This window comes from Mus caroli, unplaced genomic scaffold (assembly GCF_978045245.1).
Source record: "Mus caroli unplaced genomic scaffold, Mus_caroli_1 scaffold_11, whole genome shotgun sequence".
In the NCBI taxonomy this organism is placed as follows: Eukaryota; Metazoa; Chordata; class Mammalia; order Rodentia; family Muridae; genus Mus; species Mus caroli.
Window position 1 is genome coordinate 96,337,401 of NW_028227266.1, and position 26,390 is coordinate 96,363,790.

At 45.5% G+C, this 26,390-nt stretch overlaps 1 protein-coding gene across 1 annotated transcript in view; it reads right to left on the reverse strand.

Moving 5' to 3' along the window:
* The window catches only part of Clstn2 (calsyntenin 2), a 597,099-nt gene that overhangs the window by 104,264 nt on the left and 466,445 nt on the right, over positions 1 to 26,390 (reverse strand). Inside the window, exon 6 of the mRNA XM_085827931.1 lies at positions 5,079 to 5,264. Coding sequence (XP_085684057.1) covers positions 5,079 to 5,264 — 186 coding nt within the window. The remainder of the gene's footprint in view (positions 1 to 5,078; positions 5,265 to 26,390) is intronic.

Sequence of the window (26,390 nt, forward strand, 5' to 3'; positions counted from 1 at the left end):
CCCCTAGCATTCCAAAGTGGAACTGTGGCAGGAGTGATGTGCATGGAGACTCCAGAGTTGGGTGGCATAAGTGGGGTGGAGATCAGTGGGAGAATCTCGAGAGAGGAACTGCTTCATGTAAGATCATCTAAGATCAAGGCTCATTCTTCAGTATTCTCAGAAAGACACTTGGTGAGTACTAAGCAGATGCATGGAAGATTTTATTTTATCTCAATAAATGTGTATGCAATGGCCAAGCCATGCCAAGCACTGCCATGAGAGCACAACTTTTAATCACAGGAAAGTGGTCCCACTTTTAGGGACCTAGTAAGCCTTTTAATTTTCCCAAGGGAACAGTTAACTAGGTAGAACAGTTCTGAGTAGAGATTCTTGGCAGAATCCAGAAAGGCACTCTTCAAGTGCCTGGTGGAACATAGGGCCTGTGTGCTAGAAGAATGTATGGATGCATGACATACAGCTCTGACCCATGATATTAGCTTGACCATAAGTCCTGCTCTGACCAGAGAAATGTGGTTTCAAGGAACATGTGTCATATTAGGAAAGAAGTCTTAAGTGATAGTTCACAGTTCGACACGAACCTTTTCTACCTTTCCAGGGATGAACGATGTTCTAGATAAAGGCTACCCCATTAGCTGGGGTCTTGTCCAATCCAAGAAGGATATGTGGTAGGAATGATAAACCTTGGGTAATTTAAGCCAATGAGATTGTGAGATCATTTGTTACTGTAGCATAACCTGCCTGACCATCCTTCCTAATGGTTCATAGAAGTAAATGGCGTAGGCAACTATGGTTTCCATTTTTTCCATCTATATGCTTGAGATCTGAAGGCCTTGAAAAAGGAAACTTGGATTTATAGGTAAAATAAGCTGGGCTTTGGTTGACAGACTCCTGGGGTGGAGCCATGGACACCTACTTAGTTTCTGAACACCTTGGGAAATGCCACTATAGACAAAAACCTTCTCTAAAAGGATGGCAGTGGTATGGTAGTTGTGTAAGTGGCCTCCAATAAATCAGCATATTCAGAGAGAGACTCACTGCATGAGCCACCATGGTGAGAGAGTGTGCTCAACAGATGTCCTATCAGATTAGTAAATGAATCTGATCCCAAACCTATTGACGTGAAGCTCTATGGAGTAAAGATTTGAGAAGACTAAGGGCTCCTACTGTCACCCAGGGAACACTACCCATGATGACATCCCTAATTTGTGGAACTCTGAGGGCATCAGAGCCTCTGGTAGTAATTCTTTGGACAAGCTCTGCTAAGCTGTCATAGAAAACCTCATACTTCCTAAATGTTGCATTGCAACTCCCTTTTAAACATATGTCTATCTTCCTAGGAAACCAAATTATTAGGTGATTTTATGTTATGGATGCTTCTATATCATTTTAAGAGTTACACAGCACTTACGCAAACAAAAACATTTGTTGAAGTCATTAATGTATGAATGAATTCCCCAGCTCAGCAGCATATAAATCTGGAGAAGAACATAGGGTTGGGTTATCCACTCAGCTCTGGCTTGGAAAGCACTTGATTTTAGAAGCATGCTCACACACCGGTGGCCTTTCCTTCAGCAGGACCTGTCCTGGGAACTCTTAACTTACAAACAAAACAGCTGCCCTTGGCATTGTGTTCAGGAAGTAGTGGCCAGCTGCCAGAAACTGTATGATCCCCCCTGGAACAGCCTGGCCTCTGTGTTACAAAGGGCACAGGCAGCACAAAGTACTTTTCTATTTCATATAATATGTAGTGACATAGGGTCAAGGAAGGGAACCTTTTCTTGGGCTGTCGTTAATGTCAAATTTGATTTGGCTGAGAGGTCTCCCTGAGGGTTTCCTCTTGCATTTTATCCTCAATACACTGCTGTGGCTTTTCACATCTGGAAAGCCTGGTCCTGAGACAAGATTGTTCCCTGAACTCCTGAAGTTGGGAAAGGTAATGGGCAGCTGGCCATCTCCTCTGAGAAGCCAGGCTTCATGTGGAGTCTGGAAGATGGATCAGCTTGCCCTGTATCTAATATACAGTCTGGAGGAGACATAGGTCCAGAGGACTCCACTATCTTGTCTCAAGGCAGAAAGGAAACATCTCCATGCTTAAATCTCAGGAAGTAAAATGTCTGCCAAGCAGTATCTATCTCTTGTGCTGCCACGTCTGCTCGGGTGACTTCTGACACAATCCAGCATCAGCTACTGCCCACTTTCCCCTTAAATGGGACACACTCCCTTTCATGCTTTGGAAGCCAGTCGGCTGGGTCCCTGTCCGGGCACACGAACGCAGAGGATTCAGCAGAGCTCCAGCTCCCATAGATGCAACATGAGACTTGATCCAACTGAGCAAGGGGACAGATGGCCCAGTGACCAAGGGGAGGGGCTTGGGAGAGAAAAGCAAAGACTTGGGGATGAGAAGCAAGGATAGGAACAAAAGGACCAGCATGAGATGAGCCATGGTTAAGGCAGATCCCCAGGAGAACTGAGGCTGGAAGGTGATATCGCCCAGGGGCCTGCCAGTGATGTCCCATAAATGTACCCTTGCTCCTGGGGTTCTGGATGTGGGTGTGCCCTGTTCATCAAGTTAGACACTGGTGCTGATACTTTAGGGATCCATCTCTCTTCCTTCCAACAGCTTGCCACTCATTAAATCTTGCTGATTTTGCCTCTTAACTGTCCTAAATTCATCCCTACAGCCACTCCCCTGGTTCAGAACTCATTATCTGTTGCTTAGACTATGGTAATAACATCCTAATTGCTCTCCCTGTTTCCCTTTAAAGTTAATAAAGATTTGTAGGATGAAAAAAATGCGTGCATGCCAAGTTTAAAGTGTCACAGCAGCTCTCTGGTCGGGAGATACAGCAAGAAACCTGCCTACCATCTACTGAAAACATAGATAAATGTCTGTCAACAGGAGACAGGATGCCTACAAGAGTCAGACAGCACCACACAGCCTATGTACGACCCAGACCCTACCTTTTCCTTAGATGCCAGGGGGCCTGACTTCTGATGTCCCGCCCTTTGCTTCTGTTCTGTTTATCAGTACTCTACTCCAGGTCAATCATAAATACGGCTTCTGACATGAGACCTGACTCATCTGTCCACCTTGGCTACTGGGCAGGGATCCCATAAGAGTAGTGGGCAGTACTACTGAGTGGGTGGCTAGAGAGAAGCAGGCTTGTCTCATTCACAGGGCAGCTTCCAGAAGCAGATGATGCACACCTGGGGAAGCTGTTTTCCCCAGCTGAGTTAGCCCACGAGGCTGGCAGTCCAGATGGAGTGAGCTGTTAGCATGCCACATGCAATTTGGCTTTGCTGTTTCTTCTCTTAAAACACACTTTGCGCCTTCTCTATCTCCCATCTCGCTCTCCAGCACCATTGAAAATCAAGTCACAGCATGTGCCCTTGGGCCCTCTGATCTTTAGTAAGCAGATTCATCATTTCCTTCTAACCCAGAGTTCAGGGAAATGACTGTAAGCCATGGAGGCCATGTGAGGTTGAGTTTGCTGACACTCCAAGTATAGGGAGAATGGAAAGGGATATTTATTCCAAGAAAGATGTCACCTTAGATGACTTCTGTGAACCAAGTAGAGGAAAGGACAGGAATTGAGCAGCCTATGAGCATTGTAAATCCCTATATATCCTCTTTTGAAATAGTTGTTCATAACACCGTTTCCCCCCAGTCTACTGACTTGTTCCAGAAGAGCAGGCATCATCACAGATCTTCCCCGAGAGCCTGATGATATGATGAACAGAATATGCTGATCAATAGGAGTTTATTTTGGTTCTGAAATTTTCATTTGGGTCTTCAGGTGAGAAAAATGAAAAAAAAATCCCAAAGATAATATAGGAGGTCTTCATGAAGTACCACGACTAAACTCTGTACTGAGGGCCCTCACTTTCCTCTAGAAGAGATGTGGTTACAGTCCTATGCAGCCCACTGTGGGAAGAAGTCTTTTCCTAAGCTCCCACAAAGAAGCTGGAGAGCACGTTTGAGGGAGATGAAGAGGTCGCCAACACAGTAGTAGTCAGCTGCTGGAGCATGTGGGCCGGTATTACCATACAGGGTACTTAGCCTCTCCTTCACAGGTCACTGGGGAGCTACACACCAGCTCTAGGAGCCTGGTTGGCTTTGATAAATGGTCAACCTATGAGCCTACCTTTCAGATAGACCTGTTTTCAAAGCCAATCTCGGATATTTCCTGTCTATGCAAACTTCAATGATGGTCACACTTTGAGTCTCCAAGTTTCCATCTGCAAAGCGGTGTGGATATATATTCTTTTCCATATACATGTGAGCACTAGATGGAACATCCCATGTGGGGTGTCACAGGATGCACATAGTGGGTATTCAATAAAGGCCTCTTCCAAGCCATCCTCTATGGTATCCTTTAATCAGCTCCACTTCCTACTAGTAATTCCTGGCTTTTCTCCTTTCTTGCAGCCCACTCTCACTCTCCATTAATAGTTCCTTCCCCTTTCACCTCCACATATGAACATCTTCATTCGCCCACCTCCATCCTCTCTGAAGCTGCTCTGCTATGGACAGCTGGGCTCAGCTTCACTGTATCCTGAGCAGTTGTTTAGCTGCAGGCCCTTGCTTTACTGCTTTGTTGTTCCCATAGTAAAATTCTTAACCATTTCATTTGCACCGGGCCTTGGAAATTGTGTAGCTGCTTGGTGGAGACAGGTCAAACCCTTTTGCAGGTTGTCTAGCACCACTTTTCATAATGGTCCCGGGAAAGCAGCTCTCTATACCTGAACATGCCAGAAAGACCTTGAGTGTCACTTGGCTCTGTGCTGGAAACTTTTAACTGATATTTGCCATTCAATCCCTGTCTTACCAGTGAAGAATGGAAGCTCTGTCACACACTACTTGCCTAAAGCCACACGTCTGGCAAACCGACTCTGAACCAGTTGTATCTGAGGCCAAAAAGCTGAGTTTTCTCACCCTTCAGCCCCAAGCAAATATCCATTCAGGAGGACTGTGGCAGGTGGGGAAGGCTGGCCTTTTTGCTATAATTAGATAAACTTCATTTGCATGTAGCACTTGAAAGCTATTAATTGAACGGAGTCTCAAAGGAAAAGCTTACCACATAATTTCTGAAGGGATTTCTCAGAGTAGGTCTCTCGGTCACAGCCCTTGCCGATGTAATTAGTCTGCAGCTCCGCAGTGACCTGGAGGGAGGACACAGCTCCATCGCACGTCTCCAGGTGGATGCTGGGGAACAAGGGCATACTCCCCGAGCCAGGCTGGTACTCAATCCTTTTGGTCCAATCTGAATAAACAAGAAGATGAAATCATTCAGAGTCAGTCCTGCTAGACCACTTGTTTTGAAAAGCTGAGTTCCTTCTAATAAATCATTTATTTCAACAAATAGATTAGTGAAACAGTTTGAGGATAATGGGAATTTTACATCTTCAGGATTAAAGCTCCCACCTCACCTTAAGAAAATACCAGGTGAACCAGAAGGCTGGACATTGAGCCACAGAAGATTATACAGAACACAAATACATATACACCTTGGTCATCTACCTGATTCTCACTTTACTATTGTGGGCGAAATGGAGTGAGCCATAGCACCTGAAAACATCAGTGAGACACCGGAAAAAGGAGAAAGAAAAACATTATCATATCTCATACAAGTTCTACAATAACTAAATCACTTGACCTTGAAAGATGCCTGGAACACTTGGAGTCTGTGTGACACTGTGAAATGGTGGGAACTGAGGCTGGAATGGCAAGTGGGACCAACGGTGTCCCCGGCTGATGACAATGCTCTCCTTTCCCTTTTATGTGTACTACCAGAGACATTTTAGAGAGCTGTGACTTTCCCCATCCCCTGCCCCCAATTTATCTTGTATGATGATTTTGGGGAATGCATGTGTCTTTATTCAAAACAAAAGGAAGCATAGTCCTCCCTCCACAGTACATGTGAGGTTTCAGAGGAGAACGCAGGGATTCTCAAACATTCAAAACTGCCACTCAAGAATGGCTGATCATTCTGTCACCGCTTTTCAGTGGAAAAATAATTGCGAGGTGATAAAGCATTGAAGAGAAGCAAAAAGCACAATCAAAATGGCAGCACTGAAGAACAGAGCAATCAACGGGAACAAACTCTGGGTTTGCGCTGGAATTGATTGATACATAATAGCAGCAATCGAACTTCAGGGCCACTCACTTAAGACAAAGCAAGCTCCCAAAGACTGATAATTCACGGTCCCTGAAAACAGGCACAATTCCACACTGTAAAGATACATCTGAGAGGCTGTACAACCATTCCTAAGCACACTTAAAAAGAGAAGGGTGAGTGGAGTCAGTGAAAGAAGTAAATTGTGGGTGCTATGAGCTGACAAATCCCAAGAGTTTGTCATATAGAAATGTCATATAGAAATCTTCAACAAGAAATGGAGATCTAGGAAATGCCTGACCTCACCTGTGAGAGCATCAGGAATTCCTATATTTGTGGGACTTTATGTCAGTGCACAGCCAAGAGGTACATGAGTCTCTAGTGGGACACTGGCATTCGTCAAAGAGATACATGGAGAAAGCTAGCCTTAGGGACCAGTCAGGTGAGTCAGGTGGCTGCCTTTACTGAGCAGCTATTTTGTTTGGTATTTCTATGTGCCACACCCTGCCTTGAGCACCATGGATGCAGAAGAGAGAGAGAGAGAGAGAGAGAGAGAGAGAGAGAGAGAGAGAGAGAGAGAGAGAGAGGGAGAGAGGTGATGAGCAAGGTTTGTGCTGACCAATCAGAAAGAGCAGAAAGAGGATGGCAAGACACCTCTAGATTGACAGTTCTTCTTTGAACTCAAGGCCGAGAACTGGTGTGCTCTGCTTGGCATAGTAGCAGCTGAGATCTTGGTTTGGCTGTAAGGTCACAAGCAGGCTCTAAGAACTTCCAAGCTTGCAACCAACTCATCAGTATAGCCAGGACATTAATATGGGCCTTACGGAGCTGGGATAAGGGTCAAGTATGTCAATAGATTCCTGCATAAAATGGGGTTCTGATTGAGATTTCCTGGTGAGGGAGGGCAAATCCCTGCTTGTATTAGATCTCACCCATGCTCTAGATAACTGCACAATATGGGCCTAGCTCAGAGCTTCCATGTTCATTGGTGGCATTTGTCAGGGGTTATTAAAAGCATGCCAGGAACAGAAGTTGTATATCATGGTTGTGAGGTTTGATCCCAGGGAGTGGGCAATGGATGATGTTCTGGTGAGTACAACTAAATCCACAGAGAAAAATATACCCAATTACAGTCTCCAGGAGCTGAGACTAAACCATCCTATCTCATCCATGAAGCCCCTCATGGCCCAATTTCCCCAGTTCAATCCTAAGAATAAACCATAGAACAAAGGAAAGGAAGGCTTTTTGTCAGAATGTTGTCTGGGAGCCACAGTATTCTAAGAAGCGACCCAGAACTAGAGAGGAACGTGTCCCAGGTACAAAACGTTTCATGTCACTGTGTTTGATCATGCTATTTCTTCTACATGGCACCTCCTCCCCTCTTGCCATATCTTTCATGCATCCTTCTGTGGTTTCTTGTCTAGGTAGAGGCCTATGTCATGTCTCCATGGTGCTTAACATGTCAGTATGCAGCATTAGGTCCCAAGTTTCAGAGATGACTGAATCTTCATCAGGTAGTAGGTGCCTGGTCCGGAGTAGGTTCTTATTAGCTAGCAGAGAAAAGTTCTCTGAGTCCCCTAACATAGCACATTGAAACTATCTACCTGTGGCTAGTTTCCCTCAGTAGCTATGAAGCCCTTAAAAGCAGGGATTTTGAATCTTCCACACCTAGCGCTTAGCTTCTACTCTATGGTCCTAGAGTCGGAAATATTTGGCAGGAGGATCTGGAACAGGCTGGAGACCTCACTGCAGCAATGGGAGCCCATCCTGAGTTCCAGACAGAATCCAGAGTCTGTCTATAACTTCCTGTTGCTGTCCCATCGGCCCTATCTTCAGCTCCTCTGAACCATCCCTCCCCACAGCAGCACTGAACACTTCTATATTCTTGGCAAGGCATTTGGCCCATAGCTGACAATGGAAGAATCTGTTTCCTTCTGAACAAGACACAGGATCAGGGAGATGGCCTGCTTTCTTCCCTCCCTCCTGGGATCCTTTTAGTAAGCTGCAAATGGTTTTGTGAAGGGGAATTTGGTGTGATTTCAGTGGGCCCTCAAGTATAAGAATCCTCCACTACATGGACTGGTCACAGAACGGATTCCATGTTCCCTGTGGGCTTTGCTGCCATCTTTCCCGTCTATATATCTGCTTGGTTATTTCTGATGAGAAATAGCACAGAAAAGAAGAGCAAATAGAGCAGAAACTAAATTGTGACATAAAAAGCCAGTCTAGCAGCTCTGTCCCCTGGCCACCCATTTGCTTGGGAGGGCTGGCCTCTCTCTGGCCATCATGGAAGTCAGGTACAAAGGAGCTTTAAATGCAGCAAACTGCCGGGCGCTCTGGCGACCTCCCACGGCTTGTTTTTGAGGGTTACGAGGAGCAGGCAAAATTGCCACTATCCAATAAAAGAAATCGATGAAGCTTTCAGAGCACAACATCCTTGAGAGACTAGAAAGCTTACACAAACATCTCTAAAGTCTTACAAAAGGAGGCTGAGGAAGGCTCGAGAGAGCCAAAGGAAGTCATCACATCCAGCCTACACCACGTGACATACCTATTCCTCTCCATTTTCTGAAGGGTGAGAGAGTCTAGTGTTTAAGAGGACAGCCCCTCAGTCCAGCTCTCTTAGCATCAACCCCAGCCCTGCCACCTGCTTGGAGATCATCTGCCCTCCCAAGAGTCCAGTTTCTATGAATTTGTAACAGCTATTCAGAATTGTGGGAGAAGGAATTAAAAACAGGGCTATGTCACCATCAAACACAGGGACATGTTCAAAAGATAGATAGCTGTTAAGTTATCACTTCTTAAACGATGTGTCAGGAGGAGACTATTGGTCAGTTCATCCATCAAGCACTTTTACATCTGCCTTTTTATTTAATCCTCACTGAGACCCAGGGCAGGGATGTTACTGTCCTAATTGCACAAATGAGGAAGCGACAGCTAAAAATTGGTGTGACTTGCCCAGGGCCACACAACTCTTTTGCAAAAGTTCCCCACTGAGCCTGAGAATTCACCAGAACTGGGGACAACAGCCATTTTTGTTTTACAGGTTCATTTTTAAAGACTTACTTGCACTGGTTTCTTAAAGGGATAACTCCATTATTGACAAAGAATGGAGGGGTGTGGTTGGCTTCATCCTTATCTTGAGGCTGTGAGTAAATTCACAGCCTCTGGAACAATGACAAGCAAGAGATACATGTGATGGTAGGTAGCCAAGGTGACAGAGCCCCATTCTTGGGCTTTGTGCACATCCATCTGTCAAAAACAAATCTGTGAAAATGGCAGTCGTTCTCACATCCCCAGGCTCAGTGGGGAGATTTTGCAAGAGAATTGTATGGACCTGGGGAAGTCACACCAATTTTCAGCCATGGCTTCCTGAGACCTGGGGGACCATTTCTATCAAGAAGAGTGGAGAGATTTGGGGTTGAATCTCAACTGCTCCAAATGCAGATGTGTGACCTTAGCAGAGTCACTGTCATCTCCTCTGAAATGGTTCCATCTGTTCCCGAGCTGAACAGGAGCCTCCCAAGAGACAACACAACCTAAAGGCCCAGCCCAAGGACCTTCCCATAATGTCACTGTAAGAACATCTCACTTCTGTGCTCCAAACCTCCCAAACTGTCCTGCTTATGAAAAACAAACAAAAAACAAACAAATACCCCAAAACAAAACAGAAAATCTTGTCAGTCTATAAAAGGCCTAAGAAATTCTGTTGCCGCCCTGTACATTGAGCTATTGTGTGGTATACTTAATAAGCTAATGTAATAATAATAATAATAATAATAATAATAATAATACACTTAGTAAACTAGATAAATTACTTAAGTTATGATTAAAAACAAGGGAGTATAAATAAATATGTTATTGATTGACATAATATCCTTATGAATTATGAATGAAATGTGATGATTGATTGATATATACTTTAGGTATTAAGAAGTGATAAAGTCAAGATGATTAAAAAATCCAGCACTTAAAAAAAAAGGTCTAGATGCTGGTTTATGAACCAACTCAATTTTTTTTCTTAAGTGAACAGAAAGACACTGCCTGCCTGCTGTTTTAACAAGGCCTAAATTACCGTGGCCAGTTTCCTTAGGAAACTAAGGATGCCAAGAGTGCAATGGTGTTGAGATTTAAACTCCTTTTTGTGGATTAAGGATTTGGAAACATTATAATTTTATTAAAATTTCTGCTAATTTTAGGGATTCCCACGTTTGCTTATTGGGAGACTAGAAACCACCCAGAAGCTTCACATTAAATGCCTAGAGTTGAAAAGAAGCAAGTCAGAGGTTTCAGAAAAGCACAGGCTTTGCAGATTTTATACCAAGACATTCAAGTCATTTCATTGTCCCACTCTGGCTTCTGGGAATGTCACAGGAGGATGGAAGGGACAGACGTGGGCTTGGCCTGGACAATTTCCTTTTTTTCCCTAATTGTGCATGCCTGGGTATCTCCAGCTCATTCCAGCCTCAGTTCTCAGGAGTTGCTGGATTCCCATAAGCTGGGTTGCTGGATGCTGGGATACTGGGCTGGGGGGGTGGTGGTGGAAGGAAAAGAAAGTAGTTCAGTGAACAGGTTTCAACAGGATTCATTCAGTGCTTTCTCTAAGATATGGTAACTTGGATTTGGGTGCCAAAGGTCTAGCCCTGCTACCAGGAGAAGCTACCATGGTACCTTGGCTAAGCAGTGGCCCCCTTGTGCAATCAAACTGGGACAGTGGATAAGGAAGGCGTAGGCTGCAGAGGTCAAGTGCAAGTCCAAGGGTGGACTGTGTAAGAGATTTAGATTTAATTTTAGGGCCAAAGAAGAACCATACCTATGTGTTTAGAGAGGACATGAAATGCCCAGAGTGGGTTTAAATACTCGCTCAAGAGTTAGGCTGAGCCCTAGTATTCACTTTCAGAAGAGTAGAGAACTCCTTCTGGCTAACTCAAGGTCAATCACTATATGCTCTGCTAGGGGCATACAAAGGGGTAGGGACCCCCATCCAGCAAATTCAGTCAGCTCTCCAAGGGTCATCTCTGCATCTAGACAGACAGATGCTTGACTCTGGCTCTGCCACCTTGAGTTCTTGGATGTGAGGTCTCACTCACTGGGCTCCTCTGAATTTCATTTCTTTCACTGTACAAGGATCACTCAAACATTGCTTCTCTGGAAGTGCTCCAAAGCCCAGGGCTGGAGGCTGTTACTGTTACAATCATTTATGTGTGTTCCTTTCTTGTCATCACTCCACATGATAGGAACTTACTAAGCTCCTACTATGTACCAGCTGACAGGAACAGAGAGGTAATTTATAGCACTGAGGGCACTCCAGGGCTTTCTGGAGGGAGTGGCTAGGGTGTTTGTTTTAATACAGGTTTTAACCATTGTTGTTGCTATGTGTGTAAGGCCAACACATCATGAGACAGTTGCTGCTGGAGATGTTGTGGTTCTCACAGGCTCCTCAGAGGAGTGAGCAGAGGTGACACACTCAAGAGGCAGAGGATGGCAGAATCCATGGACAAGATGTTCGCTCTACTGTGCCTTCCACAGAAAGGATTAGTAAAGGATACTAGTAATGCAGGCTAACCTTGGCCAGTTTTGGAATTTCAGAGGCCTCTAGGGCACCAGAGCTGTGCTTAGGGATATGGTAGCCATGTCTGGGTGACTGGGGCAGTCAGCCAGTGGGCAGTAGTGTGAGAGGCAGCTGTATAAGGTTTACAGTGAGCTGTATGGATTGATTGGTTCACATCTTACAGGGTAAGCAAAGCTCTAAATATCAATGCTACCAAACTTGGAAAATATAAGATAGAGTTTGTACCCCACTGTGGAATTAGCACAAAGTCACAGGGATAGAGGACAACTCCAACACGACTCCCCCAGGGCTGTGTAAGTTCAAGTAATGTGATGTAGGTAGAAAAGATGCGATGTTCACCCAATCTCAGCTTGAACACCCTAGCAGCCTGGCATGATGTAAAGAGTTTGGGCAAGGTAGAGGCTACTGGTGTTTGCTCTGAGCACAGGCTAGAAAGGAGTGTTGGCGGCAGATGGCCAGGACCATGAGAGAGTTCTTTGGTATATACAAAACAGTATCCCAAGGCCTGAGTGGAAAGAGTGAGCTCTCAGGATCCTGTCCCTTCATGGATCCTCAAGATGAGCTCCCCCCTCAGCATCTGGGATCCACTTTGGGCAGGGCCAGGGGGTGGTAAATGGTATGGTACAGACTGAGCACGTGCAGACACTGCCTCCCCTGCTACCAGCTGCTGCACCACTGGCAGGCTATGACACCTTTCTACAAAATGGGGGGTTGGGGTGGGACTGGGGGTGAGGGTAGAAGTGGGGTGGGTTGGGGGAGTGTGGCTGTTATCTCATGAGGCTTTCGTGTACTGAGATGATACCAGTTAGAAGCCTAGCAGAGCTCAGGAAATATGTGCTGTCTTTAGTATGCTTCTGAATGCTGGCTTCTTCGCATGAATGTCTGGGAATCTGAATGTAGGCTCTGCTGTCCTTGCAACCAGCCCTCTAGAGAGGTGAGGAGCACTGCTCTCAGGCTGGGTCCTTCGAGTCCGATGAAGGGGAAGTGCTGTTCGCTTCTCCTGGAGAGGGAGAGGAAGCTGGGCTGGACAGACAGTATATGACTTCCTGAGACTCTGACGGCCAGAGGCTGACCCAGCTGTTGTACTTGGTTGACCTGAGCCCTACATTTCCAAAAGCATCCTTTGCCTTTCTCACTTGCTTTCCTTTCCCCACCTTGTCAGCCACGGTCCAGGATCTTCCTCTGTTGGAGGGAGGGAGGAGTTGAAGTCACTGAAGAGTGGGTGTGTGTGTGTGTGACAGGGCATGCAGTCTGGGTGACTTACTGCTTGGAAGAGGACTGGTTGATTGGTTAGCTGTCACTGTCTTAAATTCCCAATGATTTCAAAACACCAGGCTCCTGGTTTCTGTTGGCACCAGAACCCACAAATGACATGACAGGTACTCTTTGCCAGTTTTCACTGGTCATGCTCTTTAACCTTTCTAAGCCTCAGTTTCTTCCTCTGTAGAATGGGAGCACTAACTGTCCCAAAGGGAGGCACCATGGCATAGCTACTAGGACTAGGGCTTTGAAGCCAGCTCTGATGTGATCCCAGCTCTGTTTGTTTACTCTGGGGGGGGGCGCAAGTCATTTCTTTCTCTCTATGTGAATTTACTCACGCAAATACCTAGTTCAGAGTCAATTATAGTGTTTATATGAGATAATAAATGCCAACCACTTAGCCCTGCGCCTGATATGCATAGGCACATACATTCCAAGTGTCTGAGTGCTAAATTATTTGCCTTTCTCTTTTTCCAATTAAAAACAATTACACACAGGAACCATTTAAAAAGAAACACAACACAGACTCTGGGAATTCAATTTCAAGTGTTAGGACTCCCTCCATTTTTTTTTTAACGACTGACCCCTCTGCCATTTGCTATATTTTATTTTAGCAACAGCATTTTTACTACCTTTTAATTCCTACTAAAAGAGATAATTAACTACAAGGAGCAGAGAAGGGGGGTGGTATGGATCTCTGGACCTAGATCTTTGGTTAAGCCTCAGACCACACTCTGGCTGGTCCCTTTCTCTGGGGTTCTGGCCCTTCTCCTACTCTCAGCTGTGAGGTGGCTCTGGAATGGAGATTTCTCAGGTCTGCCTTGGTGAAGAGTCTGCTCCTACTTTCGTTTAGCCCTGGCTCCTGAGAGATAGTTATTTACCTATTTGCTTATGTCCTAGACTCATTCTAGAGTCAGACCAGTACATCACACACTGAGGAAACATTCAATAATTACCCATAAGGTAAGAGGTTCTGTGTATGACTCAGAACACACACACACACACAGGCACACACACACACACAGACACACAGACACACACACACACACACACACACACACACACACACACACACACACACAAATGCACATGTATTCTGCAATTCTTGCTGCCCAGCCAAGGTAATCTGTTACTATTCTTATGGTTTGGCATGCCTTGCCTATCTCTCATACCCTAGCACCTGGTCAAGTGCTAAATGATAGGCTGCCAGGCCTTAAAGTAGGACGGATTCAAGACACCCCCATGCTTGTGTGTGGGATGGGGTGAGGTGGGTGTATGTATTGAAATTATTATAAACTACTTTAATGTTGGGAATATCCTCATATTCCTCACCATACTTAGTTTCCTTATTTATTGTCAATAAATGCCAGATGAAGTAACTCTGTCTTGCCATGATATTTTCTCTCGTTTCTGGGGAGCAGAGATTTCCTCTTGTCCCTGATCAACACTGTGACTCCTGGTTCCTCCATCTCACCCCACAGACCTCGGAGTCACACTAGCAGCAGTTGCTCCCAGGCTCATCCCAGTAGCACCGGGAAGCTTCAGGCAGCTTCTTGCCCAACAGCCAGGCTTTTCTTAGCCCCTATTCTCTAGCTTATTGCTGTTAAACAGGAGAACTGTGTCTCCAGCACAGGGTGGGCTGAGATGACTTGTCTGGCAGACTGGACTGATCTCCATGTCTACCTCACCGTGTGTAGTGTGTGTGGGGGGGGGGCAAAATGTTGTTCCAGAACAGATTCTCACCTGTTCTATATCCCGACCTGACCACTCAGCTTGCTTGCTACAGGTCTACCAAGTTCAGAGACAGAATGAAGGCACGAGTGCCCAGCTGTACTTTCACATTTATTCTGTCTAATAACAGTTAAATTCTGGGTGTGCATCTTGGCTGTCCCTTTTACTTTTTAAAGAAACTTCTTTCTCTTTTGGTTTCATGACATGCTGGTCCATGGCTGATTGTGAGACTCCTCAGCCCTTTCCTGAAAATAACTTGAGAAGCTCTGCTTTAAATACTACCAATCAAAGCTAGTTCCTAAAACCTACTTCTAAGGCCTTTGGCTCCAGCTTTAAGAGCATCACAATATTTATGCTGTATATCCAGGGTGCTTTTACAGCCTACTAAACCTGTACCATGGTTTAGATGGCTCCCAAGGCCAACGTGTCTTCACTCCAGTCTGACGGCCATCACACTTCTCACCTGAACCAATTACTGTGGGACTCTCTTGACTTCTTTGTGTTCCTCTTTCCTTTATACTGGACACCATTATCCAACCACAACTCTTTCAACTTCTCTTCTGAGATGTTCCTGGTCCCAGACTTTGCTTTCTCTTCAGAATTCACACATCATACAAGGCTCATCATTGGTATTCTTGGATTTCTATCTTTAGACTACAGGGGATGGTGGCTGACTTTAAGATCACTCCCCCCCACACACACAAACACACACACACACACACACACACACACACACACACACACACACACTTGTAATGACTTCCTTTCCCCACCTCAGAAGATTGCATAAATAGACTTGGCAAAACCCAAGCTTAGATAACATTGGACAAGAAATTCCCTCACATCTCTGAGCCTTGGCCACAGAGGATGAGCCAAGGATGAGCTACACCTTGTGACTGAGTACATGTGAAGGGAGCTTCGTAGCCTAGATGCTGTCAGCAGAATGAGCGATCACGTCAAGGGACCTCATAAGAAGTTGTCCTCTCTTTCTTTCGGGACTCAGGTTATAGTCTCCTAAGTACCACAGATGCAGGACAAGGTTCTTGTGATGTTCTAGAATATGCCTTCCAGCTTCAGTGGGGCTACACATCCCTGTCCCTAGTAAATTGAGGTTAAGATACATGATTGCTTTTAACCAGTAAAACAACAGTGGAAATTTTTAACAGGCTATGAATGTCAGGACAAAACCCCAGAGCCTCAGTATTCCTGGGTAGAATGCAGGTGGAGAGAGCCATTCAGCTGCTGAGGAAGGCATTGTTGCTTCATGGTTGCTTTTAGATTTGGTCAAGATGGGTAATGGAAAAGGAAGGACTTCATGAGTTGGAGCCAGGAATACCACAGAACAATGCACAAAGAACTACACCCAGAATTTAGTGCCAGAATTTTATCCCTTCACAAGGCTTCCTTTCGTCCAGTAGGGAACTTTGCAACCTTTATCAATAAGGTTGCATCAGTGCTATGTAAAACTGATGGAGAGTTGTGGGCATCCTTCCTTCCCTTCCCTGAATAAACCTTACAGGTTATCCTGTTCCTGGACTCTGTGCTATATATTGTGTCTGTGTACAGCAAATACCATGGTTTTTGTTTGTTTGTTTGTTTGTTTTTGTTTTGGATCATAGTCTCTAAACGGAAGTTCTCTTCTCTAGACTTTATGGGCACCATGGCTTTGGGTGGTAATTTGAGAGACTTTTGAAGATTCTAGGGAAGACATAGATGTATTTTGTAGGCACAGAGAAGAAGCCACTTGTGATGAGGAGGGGTCTGTAGAGACTGTATTACTGCTTGTGGCTTTGGGTTTGGTTTGTGGTCTGAGCAGTGGAATGTGGGTGGATGTGGCAGCAGATAGTTCTGTGTAGAAGCTCTGTGAGGCAATGTGTGTTTCTATTCACTCTTGCTGGTTTCTGTAGCTGCCAAAAATAACCCCATATGCACCAGATAGGCTATTGATCAGTGAAATTTCTAGAATAAGAAGATAGAACAGAAAGTCTCCTTGTGACCTGGAGTCTATACCACGTTTGAAAATAAGGCTAAGCATCCTGGCCCCGAAGGGACTACTAGAATGGGTTGACAGTGGTGAGAATGCTGAGTGGAGGTTGTCAGTGGACTTTGGTGGAATGGCAAGGTTAAGATCCTAATCATAGTGGAGATGGATCCAGGACAAGGTGGCTAAAGATTCTCACTGGTCTGTTAAGGAGACAGTCTGGAAGTCGGAATGAGTAGAAATGAAGATGATGTTGTGGGATAGCTGTGAATATCTAGTACCAGGATGCTGTGGGCACCTTTTATTCTGTAGGGTGGGCTTGGTTTTCTTTTAGGCTGTCTTATGGCTGTTCTCCCATGGGCTGAGGAAAGAAGGCTGGAGCTACAGCCCTTATCTTTCCTGAGGTTGCCTCCCAAACTCCAAGGCTCAAAGGAAACAGATAAGGAGTTCCCTGGAAAGTTCTCTTGAGTTTTCTTCATGCTTTGCTGTGCTCTTGTCCCACATATTGATTTACAGTTAATTATAAATACAAGTAAATACTGATTTGGAGTCAGGCTGGGCCATAGAGCATTTTCCATCCTTGGACTGCATTGTCTATCATGTTATTTTCTATTTATTCACTTATCTTTGCAGAGAGAATGCAGTGGGGGGGTGGGGAATGTCTGTGGATTTTGGTGGAGCTAGGTCAAGGACATGACCCTAGTGGAGATGGATTTAGGTCAAGCTGGCTAAAGATTCTCACTGGTCTGTTAAGGAGTCAATCTGGGAGTCTGACTCCGTGCTGAATGTATTCATGTGGGTGTGTGTGAATGCAGAGGTCAGGGGTCAATCTCGAGAATCATTCCTCAGGCACTAACCATTGTGTGTGTGTGTGTGTGTGTGTGAGAGAGAGAGAGAGAGAGAGAGAGAGAGAGAGAGAGAATCTCATTGGCATAGCGTTTAAACAAGCTGGTCTTAGTTTTCCCAGCACTGAGATTATAAATGAGTTCCACTATGTTACACTGCTTCACATGGGTTCTGGGGTTTGAACTTAGATCCTTACACTTGCATGGCAAGCAGTTGATCCATCTCCCCAGTCCCTTATGATTGCCCATTTTTCTGCAATTGTTGACTACATCCAATCAAAAGTCACAGAAGAGCATGGGCTGTGTCTATTTTGTGATCTTTCAAATCTCTAAGACTGGACCAATTTCTAGAACACAGTAGGTTCTCACTAAATGGTTCAGAAATGAATGGCAGGGGTACCGCACATTAGAAAAGGTGCCAGCGCCTGCAGGAGTTCCCTGGCCTACGTGCAGTAGTCAGTCTTTCCTCACTCTGTGCTCGATGTAGCCTCCCTCTCTCATTCCAGTCCTTCCGAATCGAAAATGAGGCCATTCTGTTTGACTGGCTTTGTCTTTATTCAGCATGCTGTCTCTCTGGGGTCCACGCATCTATGCCCAGACCTTAGGCAGGTTCTACAGTGGCCATTCTGGCTCAGGTGCCTGAGCTACTGTGTCCCAGTCCCAGCAGCCACTGGCCTTCCATGTGTTGCACAAGGGAACCCTTCTATTCTGCACAGATCTGTCAGGCTGAGATGAGTGTTTCAGTTCTCCAAGAGTGTACTCTTGTGAGTGTGCATACCACCTTGTTTCAGCCCATGACAGCTCTTTCCTTCCTTTCTCTCTGGTTCCACACCCTTTGGAGGGCAAGAACAGTGGCAGCCAACACAGAAGAGACTCATGTGCAGTTCAGAAACCAGGGCCTTGAGCTTCTGCCTTGGCCTCATCCTTTGTCTAATCCCTTCACCTCCACCGTCATGGTTCTTGGACAGAACAGGCTCAATGCTGAAGAGATACAGGCAGATCAGAGCAGCAATCATGAAAGATACTTCTCCCAAAGGGGAGATCATTAACTCAGCCAGCCAGGGTCCTTTCTCGTGGATTTATAGAAATGCTTCTCTCTCATGCCCAATAAGCATGAGCATTTCCAGGCAATTTTCTTATCTTGGGAAAAATGTATTATTGGTGTAAGATGGAGCATCTGTTCTTTGAGAGTATTTACTTTTATGTCTCGGAATAGCATTTACAATGAAGGAGTATGGTTTCTCGTGCGTGCATTTTCAGGCCTTTTGAAAAGGTGGCTTCTGTATGTTTTTTGTCACATTCTAACCTTGTAAGTCTTATTAGTTTACCAGTTGCACACTACTTCAGAAACTTAACTTTACATAAAAGGACTTTGACTCTAAGTGGCCCAAGAGCACGGAGCTTAACATTTCACTGGACAGCATTCTCAAGTTAGAATCAAATTCTCATATCTTAGAAAAACATGTCCCAAGCCCCGGTCTACAGAATAGATGGAGACTCCAGTGTGCACATGTCTGATGCTGGGGAAGGCAGCGTCTGTCTTCTCACGGCCAGGGGCAGTGCTGAGCCACCAGAAAGGTCAGGGAGGTGCTTGGGAACCTGTCTCAGACTTCAAAGCCTTAGACTTTAGGCAAGTCCATCCACTCCTGAGAAAGGAAGGATTGAAAGACTGGAGAGCAATATTCATGAATATTCATGAATGCTTTGAAAAGAAAACTAGAATCATGCCAGTACCTGACAACCACCAGCCTACAGGACTAGGCCAAGCACATTTGCATATTCCTCTGTTAAGGAGCATACGCATCTGGTGAGGTTTTATGATGTCGGAGATATGTGTGGCCATGAAGTAAGAAAGAACATAAGGTGCACATGGCTGGATAGAAGGAGAAAGCATGATGGTGATGCTGTATTATTAAATTATGGGTATTTTAAAATTATTATTATTATTAATACTATTTTACCTGTGTGAATGTGTTTATGATTGTATAATTGTGTGTATATGTGAGTGTATACAGTGTTTGTGTGTGTGTACACGTGTGTGTGTGCATGTGTGTGTGTGTGAAAGTGGACTCAGGTGTGCTCATCCCTGTGGACGTCAGAGGATAACCTCATGCCAGTCTTTGCTTTCACCTTATCTGAGGTTTGCCTGCTCTGTCCTCCAGGCTAGCTGGCATGCAAGCTCTCTGGAACTCTTCCACATCCACCTTGAATCTCCTGCAGGAACAGTGGGACTACAGACTCAGCCCTACCACATCCCAGCATATGTATGCGTTCCGGAGAGGCAGACCTCTGACCTCACTCTTGCACATCACATTCTTCACTTACTGAGCCATCTCCCCTGCCCAACTGCAGGAAAAGTTTGAGTTGGATATGGCTCTACCATTTTTTTTAATCTTTAAAAATGATTATAAACTCTGCAAGTAAAGATAGTAGCATTAAAAGTTATGGTGGCCCAAATGCCACTTCCCTTAAAGTTTCCCCCAGAATGCAGAGCGTGTAACACTCACCTGGAAAACATCCCTCTCCTAAGCTCAGGGGTGCCTGCCCATCTTTGTCACAGACCCCACTGGCATATGTGACTGCCTCTGATGTTTCTCACACAGAACACTTTGGGATTTGATATTGTGGGTTTTATACTCAGTTTGGATAACTGAAGTATCCAAGCTGTAGGGGGGCTGAAGTCCAAAAGCCTTATAGGCTGATGAGGAACAACATACTGTCAGCATTTGCTTCTGGCTTGTAGCCCTGAAGAAAGGCTAGTTTGCCCAAGAGACTCATGGCAAGTGGGGAACCATGTTGTCATTAATAAAGCCCCCTAGCAGGGATTAAAAGGCTCAGCCTCCTCACAGTGCCAGACCTACCTATGAAAACCTGGTTGCTATGACCCAGGGATTCAGAGTCTCAGGCCAGAGACAGACACTGGCATTGGGGCCACAGAGGGCATCAAATATCAAAGCCATCATGACATCTATCCTTTGGCAGAGGCCTTGGCTCTAAAGCAAGACAAATGAAGCTTGTTTGTTGTTGTTGTTGTTGTTGTTTGTTTGTTTGTTTGTTTCTTTTATTAGATATTTTCTTTTTTTACATTTCAAATGTTATCCCTTTTCCTGATTTCCCCTCTGAAAACCCCCTATCCCCTCCCCCTGCTCACCAACCCATCCACTCCCACTTCCTGGTCCTGGTATTCCCCTGCACTGGGGCATAGAACCTTCACAGGACCAAGGGCCTCTCCTCCCATTGATGATTGAATAGGCCATCCTCTTGTTACATATGCGGCTAGAACCATGGGTCCCTCCATGTGTGTTGTTTGGTTGGTGGTTTAGTCCCTGGGAGCTCTGGAGGGTCCTGGTTGGTTCATATTGTTGTTCCTCCTATGGGGCTGCAAACCCCTTCAGCTCGTTGGGTCCTTTCTCTAGCTCCTCCACTAGGGACTCTGTGCTCAGTCCAATGGTTGGCTGAGAGCATCCACCTCTGTATTTGTCAGGCACTGGTAAAGCCTCTCAGGAGACAGCTCTATCAGTCAGCAAGCACTTGGCTTCCACAATAGTGTCTGGGTTTGGTGACTGTATATGGGATGGATCTGGGTGTTCTTTCCTTCAGTCTCTGCTCCATACTTTGTCTCTGTATCTTCTCCCATGAATATTTTGTTCCCCCTTCTAGAAGGACCAAAGTATCCACACTTTGGTCTTCCTTCTTCTTGAGTTTCACGTGGTCTGTGAATTGTATCTTGGGTATTCCGAACTTTTGGGCTAATATCCACTTATCAGTGAGTGCATACTTTCTTAGTTAGGGTTTTACTGCTGTGAACAGACACCGTGACCAAGGCAAGTCTTATAAAAACCAACATTTACTTGGGGCTGGCTTACAGGTTCAGAGGTTCAGTCCATTATCATCAAGATGGGAGCATGGCAGTATCCAGGCAGGCATGGCACAGGCAGAGCTGAGAGTTCTATGTCTTCATCCAAAGGCTGCTAGTGGAAGACATCAGGCAACTAGGGTGAGGATCTTATGCCCACACCCACAGTGACACACCTACTCCAACCAGGTCACACCTATTCCAACAAGGCCACACCTCCAAATGGCGACACTCCCTGGCCCAAGAATATACAAACCATCACACATACCATGTGTATTCTTTTGTGATTGGGTTACCTCACTCAGGATGATATTTTTTAGTTCCATCCATTTTCCTAAAAATTTCATGAATTCATTGTTTTAAACTATGCCTAATTCGAGGTAATTAGGTCATAGTGGCAACACCCTCCTAAGAGATTAAGTGTTTTATTAAGGGACTAGTTTAAGGCTAGAGGAAGAAAACCAGGGCTCACGGGACTCAATGAGTTGCCAGGAGAGTGGGTCATTACAAGGCAGTTCAGCTTCCATGTCTCTTTTGCCCACAGGTACCTCTTACGGACTCCTATTTCCCACTCATCACCCTACTGTGTTGTGATGCAGTGCAAGGCCTTCTGCAGATGCCAACCTGACGTTGGCACCTTGCTCTGGTAACTCCCCTACTCTAGAACTGTGTGTGTAAAAATAAAACTTTTTCCTCTGTGGTTTTTCCAGCATCAGACATTTGTATAGCTACACACTGTAGGATAAGACAAGCAGTAAGAACAGATCCTTCTTATGGAGGCCCCTTTGCCCTTAGGGAGGCAGAAGAACTTTGTTATCACATCTACTGTTTCACAGAATCTTTCTGAAAGGGTTCTACTCTTATTAACTGTCTACCTCAGAAGCCCCATTGAAAACTAATAGGCAACATTTTTTTTTTTTTTTTTTTTTTACAAAATCTTCAACCACACTGTGGATGTCTGGCCCCTTCTGTCATAAAGCAAGATGCATTGTGGGTAGATGGGAACAGATTCCTAGAAGGCACAGAAACTAATTGGCAAGCTCTCCTGTGGGTTGCCTACTTCCCACCACTTCCCACCACTTCCCATCACGGTGCCTTCCCCAGCCCCTCAGGGCACCTAGCTAACTTCACTCACATTTAGAGCTCAATTCTAGTGCTGTCTCCTGTGAGAAGCCTTTCTAATGCTGGTCACCTCCCCTGGACAGCTGAGCATGGGGACAAGTACCTTTGATTTCAACTATCACAGCCTGGATGCACTTGTTAGTACCCTGGACACTCTGTGTTGTCACAGTCTAATCACTTGCCTGCCTACACCTCACCACTGCAGGTCATGGTGCCCAGGGTCTCATTATTGGCCAGACATTAGGCAAGCTCTGGGGACATTTTCTTGAGCCTTGAGAACTTTCTAATTGATCCAGGACCACAGCTGACCCTCTGCATGGTAAGGTGGCATCAGAGCCCCGAAGATCACATCGCCCATCAATGCAAATCCAGGGTTTTTCTCCTTTTACCAAGAGCCCACGTGGTAGATATTAGCACTTATTCTACCTACTTCAGATGAAGACAGCTTAGGAAGAAGAAGGATGGCCTGCCTGCTACTTGGGCCATGTTCATCAGAAACTGAGTCTGGCTGGTTTACAAACAACATGGCGTCAAAACTGGCTGGGCTATTTACAACTTGACCACAGAGAGCAAGGAGGGAGCAAAGGTCCTTTGCTGGGTCTCTTACACATGCCATCAGAGCATATGGTATCCATCTGAGGAAGGCACTGGCAAGAGGCTCATTTCATCCTGGCACACTTAAGGCTGAGATGTCCAAGGTAGCACAGCCAGTTCAAGAAGCTAGACCATGAGGCTAGCCAGACTCTCCAGTAACATTAGTGGCTTCTGTTCACTCCAGGCATTACTTTCTGTTACTAGTAGTATTAGCTTAGTCTTTCTCGCATGCACAGTTCTTTGTGACAGCCTCCTGGTAAGGGCTGATATTAGCCTCATTTTGCAGATACCACACTTAAGGGTTGAGAGTGACTAACTGGCTAGTCCAGTGTTCTGGAGTCAAGGTGTGGTAGGCCCTGAACTCAAACTCAGGTTTTTCTGATGTAAGAGGCAGAACTCTATTCTTGCCAACTTCCTATGGAGTACCATCCCGTGGATTATAACTATATGAAAGAACTTATAAGCCATGTCAATGGAAACCACAGTCTGCTGACTCTGTGGCTCCGCCAGTTTCACAAACCGATAAGGCAGGGCACGTGAATTCTAATGATGGATCTGATTCTGGTCATGGTTTCCCCCCTTAGCATCTCACATGTGTTTCCTTGTCTAAGCCTTTCCCCTTTGTGGTTCCCAAGAGGTCATCCAAGGAGGCTGATGGCTATCTGTGCCTATAACCTTGAATCAAGGCTGATCCCAGTGGTAGGCTTGTAGGGACGAGTGACAATCCCCCTCCCCCCCACCATCCTGGAGGCTATGGCATTTCCTCAAAGCTGCCTAGTGCAGTGATACCATGGCATGGCTCAGAGTGTACACTGTTCATTTGCACAGCTTGGCTGCAGTGCTCTAAAGATAATGGTGCTCCGCATTTTCTTTGGAAGTATCACAGAGGACCATGCTGGGGAGTCTAGTATCCAAGATGGCAGTGGTCTGGGTATTCTGAACCCTGTGGCAAATCTTAACCTCAGCATCCTCATCTATAAAATGTGTAAGCATCTTTTAGGATGTGTTAAAAAGTACCGGGCCCTTAGGAGCCACTTGGCAAATGGTCATTACTCAGACAGCAGTGGCAATTGTTATTGTCTTTAATACTGTGTGGATTGTGGCCATCCATCCCTCCCCCCAGAACTGAGATTATTGGCCCATTTCTTCCAAACACAGGGGGCCAGGTGGAGCATGCTACTTTGATCCAGTAGGTCTTTAAGCACATTAGGATGCCACTGAGTAGGTAAACCAGCATCCCTTACAGAGCCATTTGTTGCACCTTAATGATCGGCTATGTCAGAGATGTCAAAACAGGTCGTTATTCATAGCCGAGTCTCCCATGAGGCCTGCAGCCAGAGCAAGCTGCTCGCCTGGCAGCTCTCAGCAAAGGCAATGCTCAGGGTCACCCTCTAGCAGCCAGCAATGCTCAGGCCTTTGCTAGTTATGTGGGACAAAATTGCCCATTGTGGTTTTAAAAACCAGAGCAAACGAGCTACTGTTTGCTGAGCCTCCTACCTGGTTCTGTGCAAGGTCCTCTATAGGTGCCTTCTATTTAATCCTGGAGAGTTTACACTGAAGGAAGCCAAGGCCAGATGGGAGTAATCTTCCAGTCCAGAGTAGTGACAGCTAAGCTGGGACTGTGTCTCCATCCCACCCCCCTGCCCCCCAGGACACTGCCTCCCTTGGTTCTAGTCTTTAGCACCAACAAGTGGGGTATGCTGATCAATCCACACAGTCTTGGTGTGTTCTACAGGGTGTGTTCATCTGTACAGCATCCTTTATTTGCTCAATTTTAATCATAGCATTGTCTGCACAATGATTTAAATACTGCAAAGTATTTCCACACACCAATCTCTTTTGGTCCTAAAAATCTGATAAAAAAATAGTTTGGCCAAGAATTATGATTCATAATTTATTGTTGAGGAGAGCAAATCTAGGGCAGAGAAATGGCTGAAACAATTCCCGTGGCCAGATGGGAGTGAAGCTAATCTTTGAGTCCAGACCACATTCCATGCCCAGCTCAGTAATCAATAGCTTGTGCTTGACCCCTGTGCCCCTCTACCTTCCAGGGCTCCAGGGATTTTCCTTGTGGGGGTTAGGGTGCATTGTGTGGGAAAAAGAGGAACAGGAATGGTATTGGAGGAAGATTGTAGAAAGACTGAAGGTCAGACAGAGATGAATAGAGAGAAGATTATGGGCCCAAAGAGGAGCGTGACAGGGCAGGGGGAAGCCTGAGGGCAGAGGGGACAGAAACTGGGGCTGGAAGATAAAGGACCTGATTCCCTGGAGATGAGCCTCAAATAAGCTGGGTGCCACCCTGATGAAAGGAAAGGACGGTAGGGGATTTTCAAGCTGCATTTTCATTGAGGGGAAGGCAGCATCTTCTTGACCCATGATAAGGGGCTATAGTAAAGGCTAGCATCTTTGTATTTGAAGCTTACTATCCAAGTTCTAGGTTCATTCTGTGTCCTCTGGCCCATGAGATAATCAGGGGCCACTTTTGGTTTAGGGAGACAATAGCTGAGAGACAGGCAGTCTACAAGCATAGGTTTGTTTCTTAATGAGCTCTTGGGACTGCTGTAGGAAGGAAAAGTGAGTTGGGTGCAGCAGAGGGAGGAGCCAGAGTCACTCAGATGGCCCAATGGGTATCATTCCATTGAAGTCTAGCTACCTTCCTGCATAAACCTCACCACCATTTTATAGAGTAACTGGGAGGCTAACCTGCTGGCCAAGGATGTTGGGGTCATGCCTGTCTTCTGAGCTTTCTAAACAGCTTTTGTAAAGCTGATAATCTGCCCTCCTTGGGAATTCTCAACCTCTTTCCCCAGCCTCCTTCATACTTCTTGAACTTCACTATGTGTTCGAATTGATAAGTAAGGATTTGAGTTCCATCCTTGCTATTTAACAGCTGTAGAATAAATCCCTTAGTCTCTCTTTAGCTCATTTTCCTATCTAGAAATTGCTTATAGAAATTGTAATAGAATTGCTTACATCACAGGGTTGTTCCTGTTTGATGACACGTCAACTGTCTTATTTACGATATTTTGCCTTTGTACAAAGATGGCCCTTTGGTATCCTGGTCTATGTAGGCTGTGCTACCTAACACAGGAAACCACTTCTTCCTATGGTGACAATGGACAATCAGAGCTTCATGGAGGGCTCAGGTAGCTTTATTCCTCCCCTTACCTCCCCATGGGCTAGAAAGTGAATATTTAGTTTTTGAGAGGTGGGTGGCCTCTGTCATCAGCTCCACTGTTTCAGGGCATCCATATGCAACCTGCAAGGAGGGGGGCTGTGTCCCTGAGAACCTTTTAGCACCCAGATTTGAATT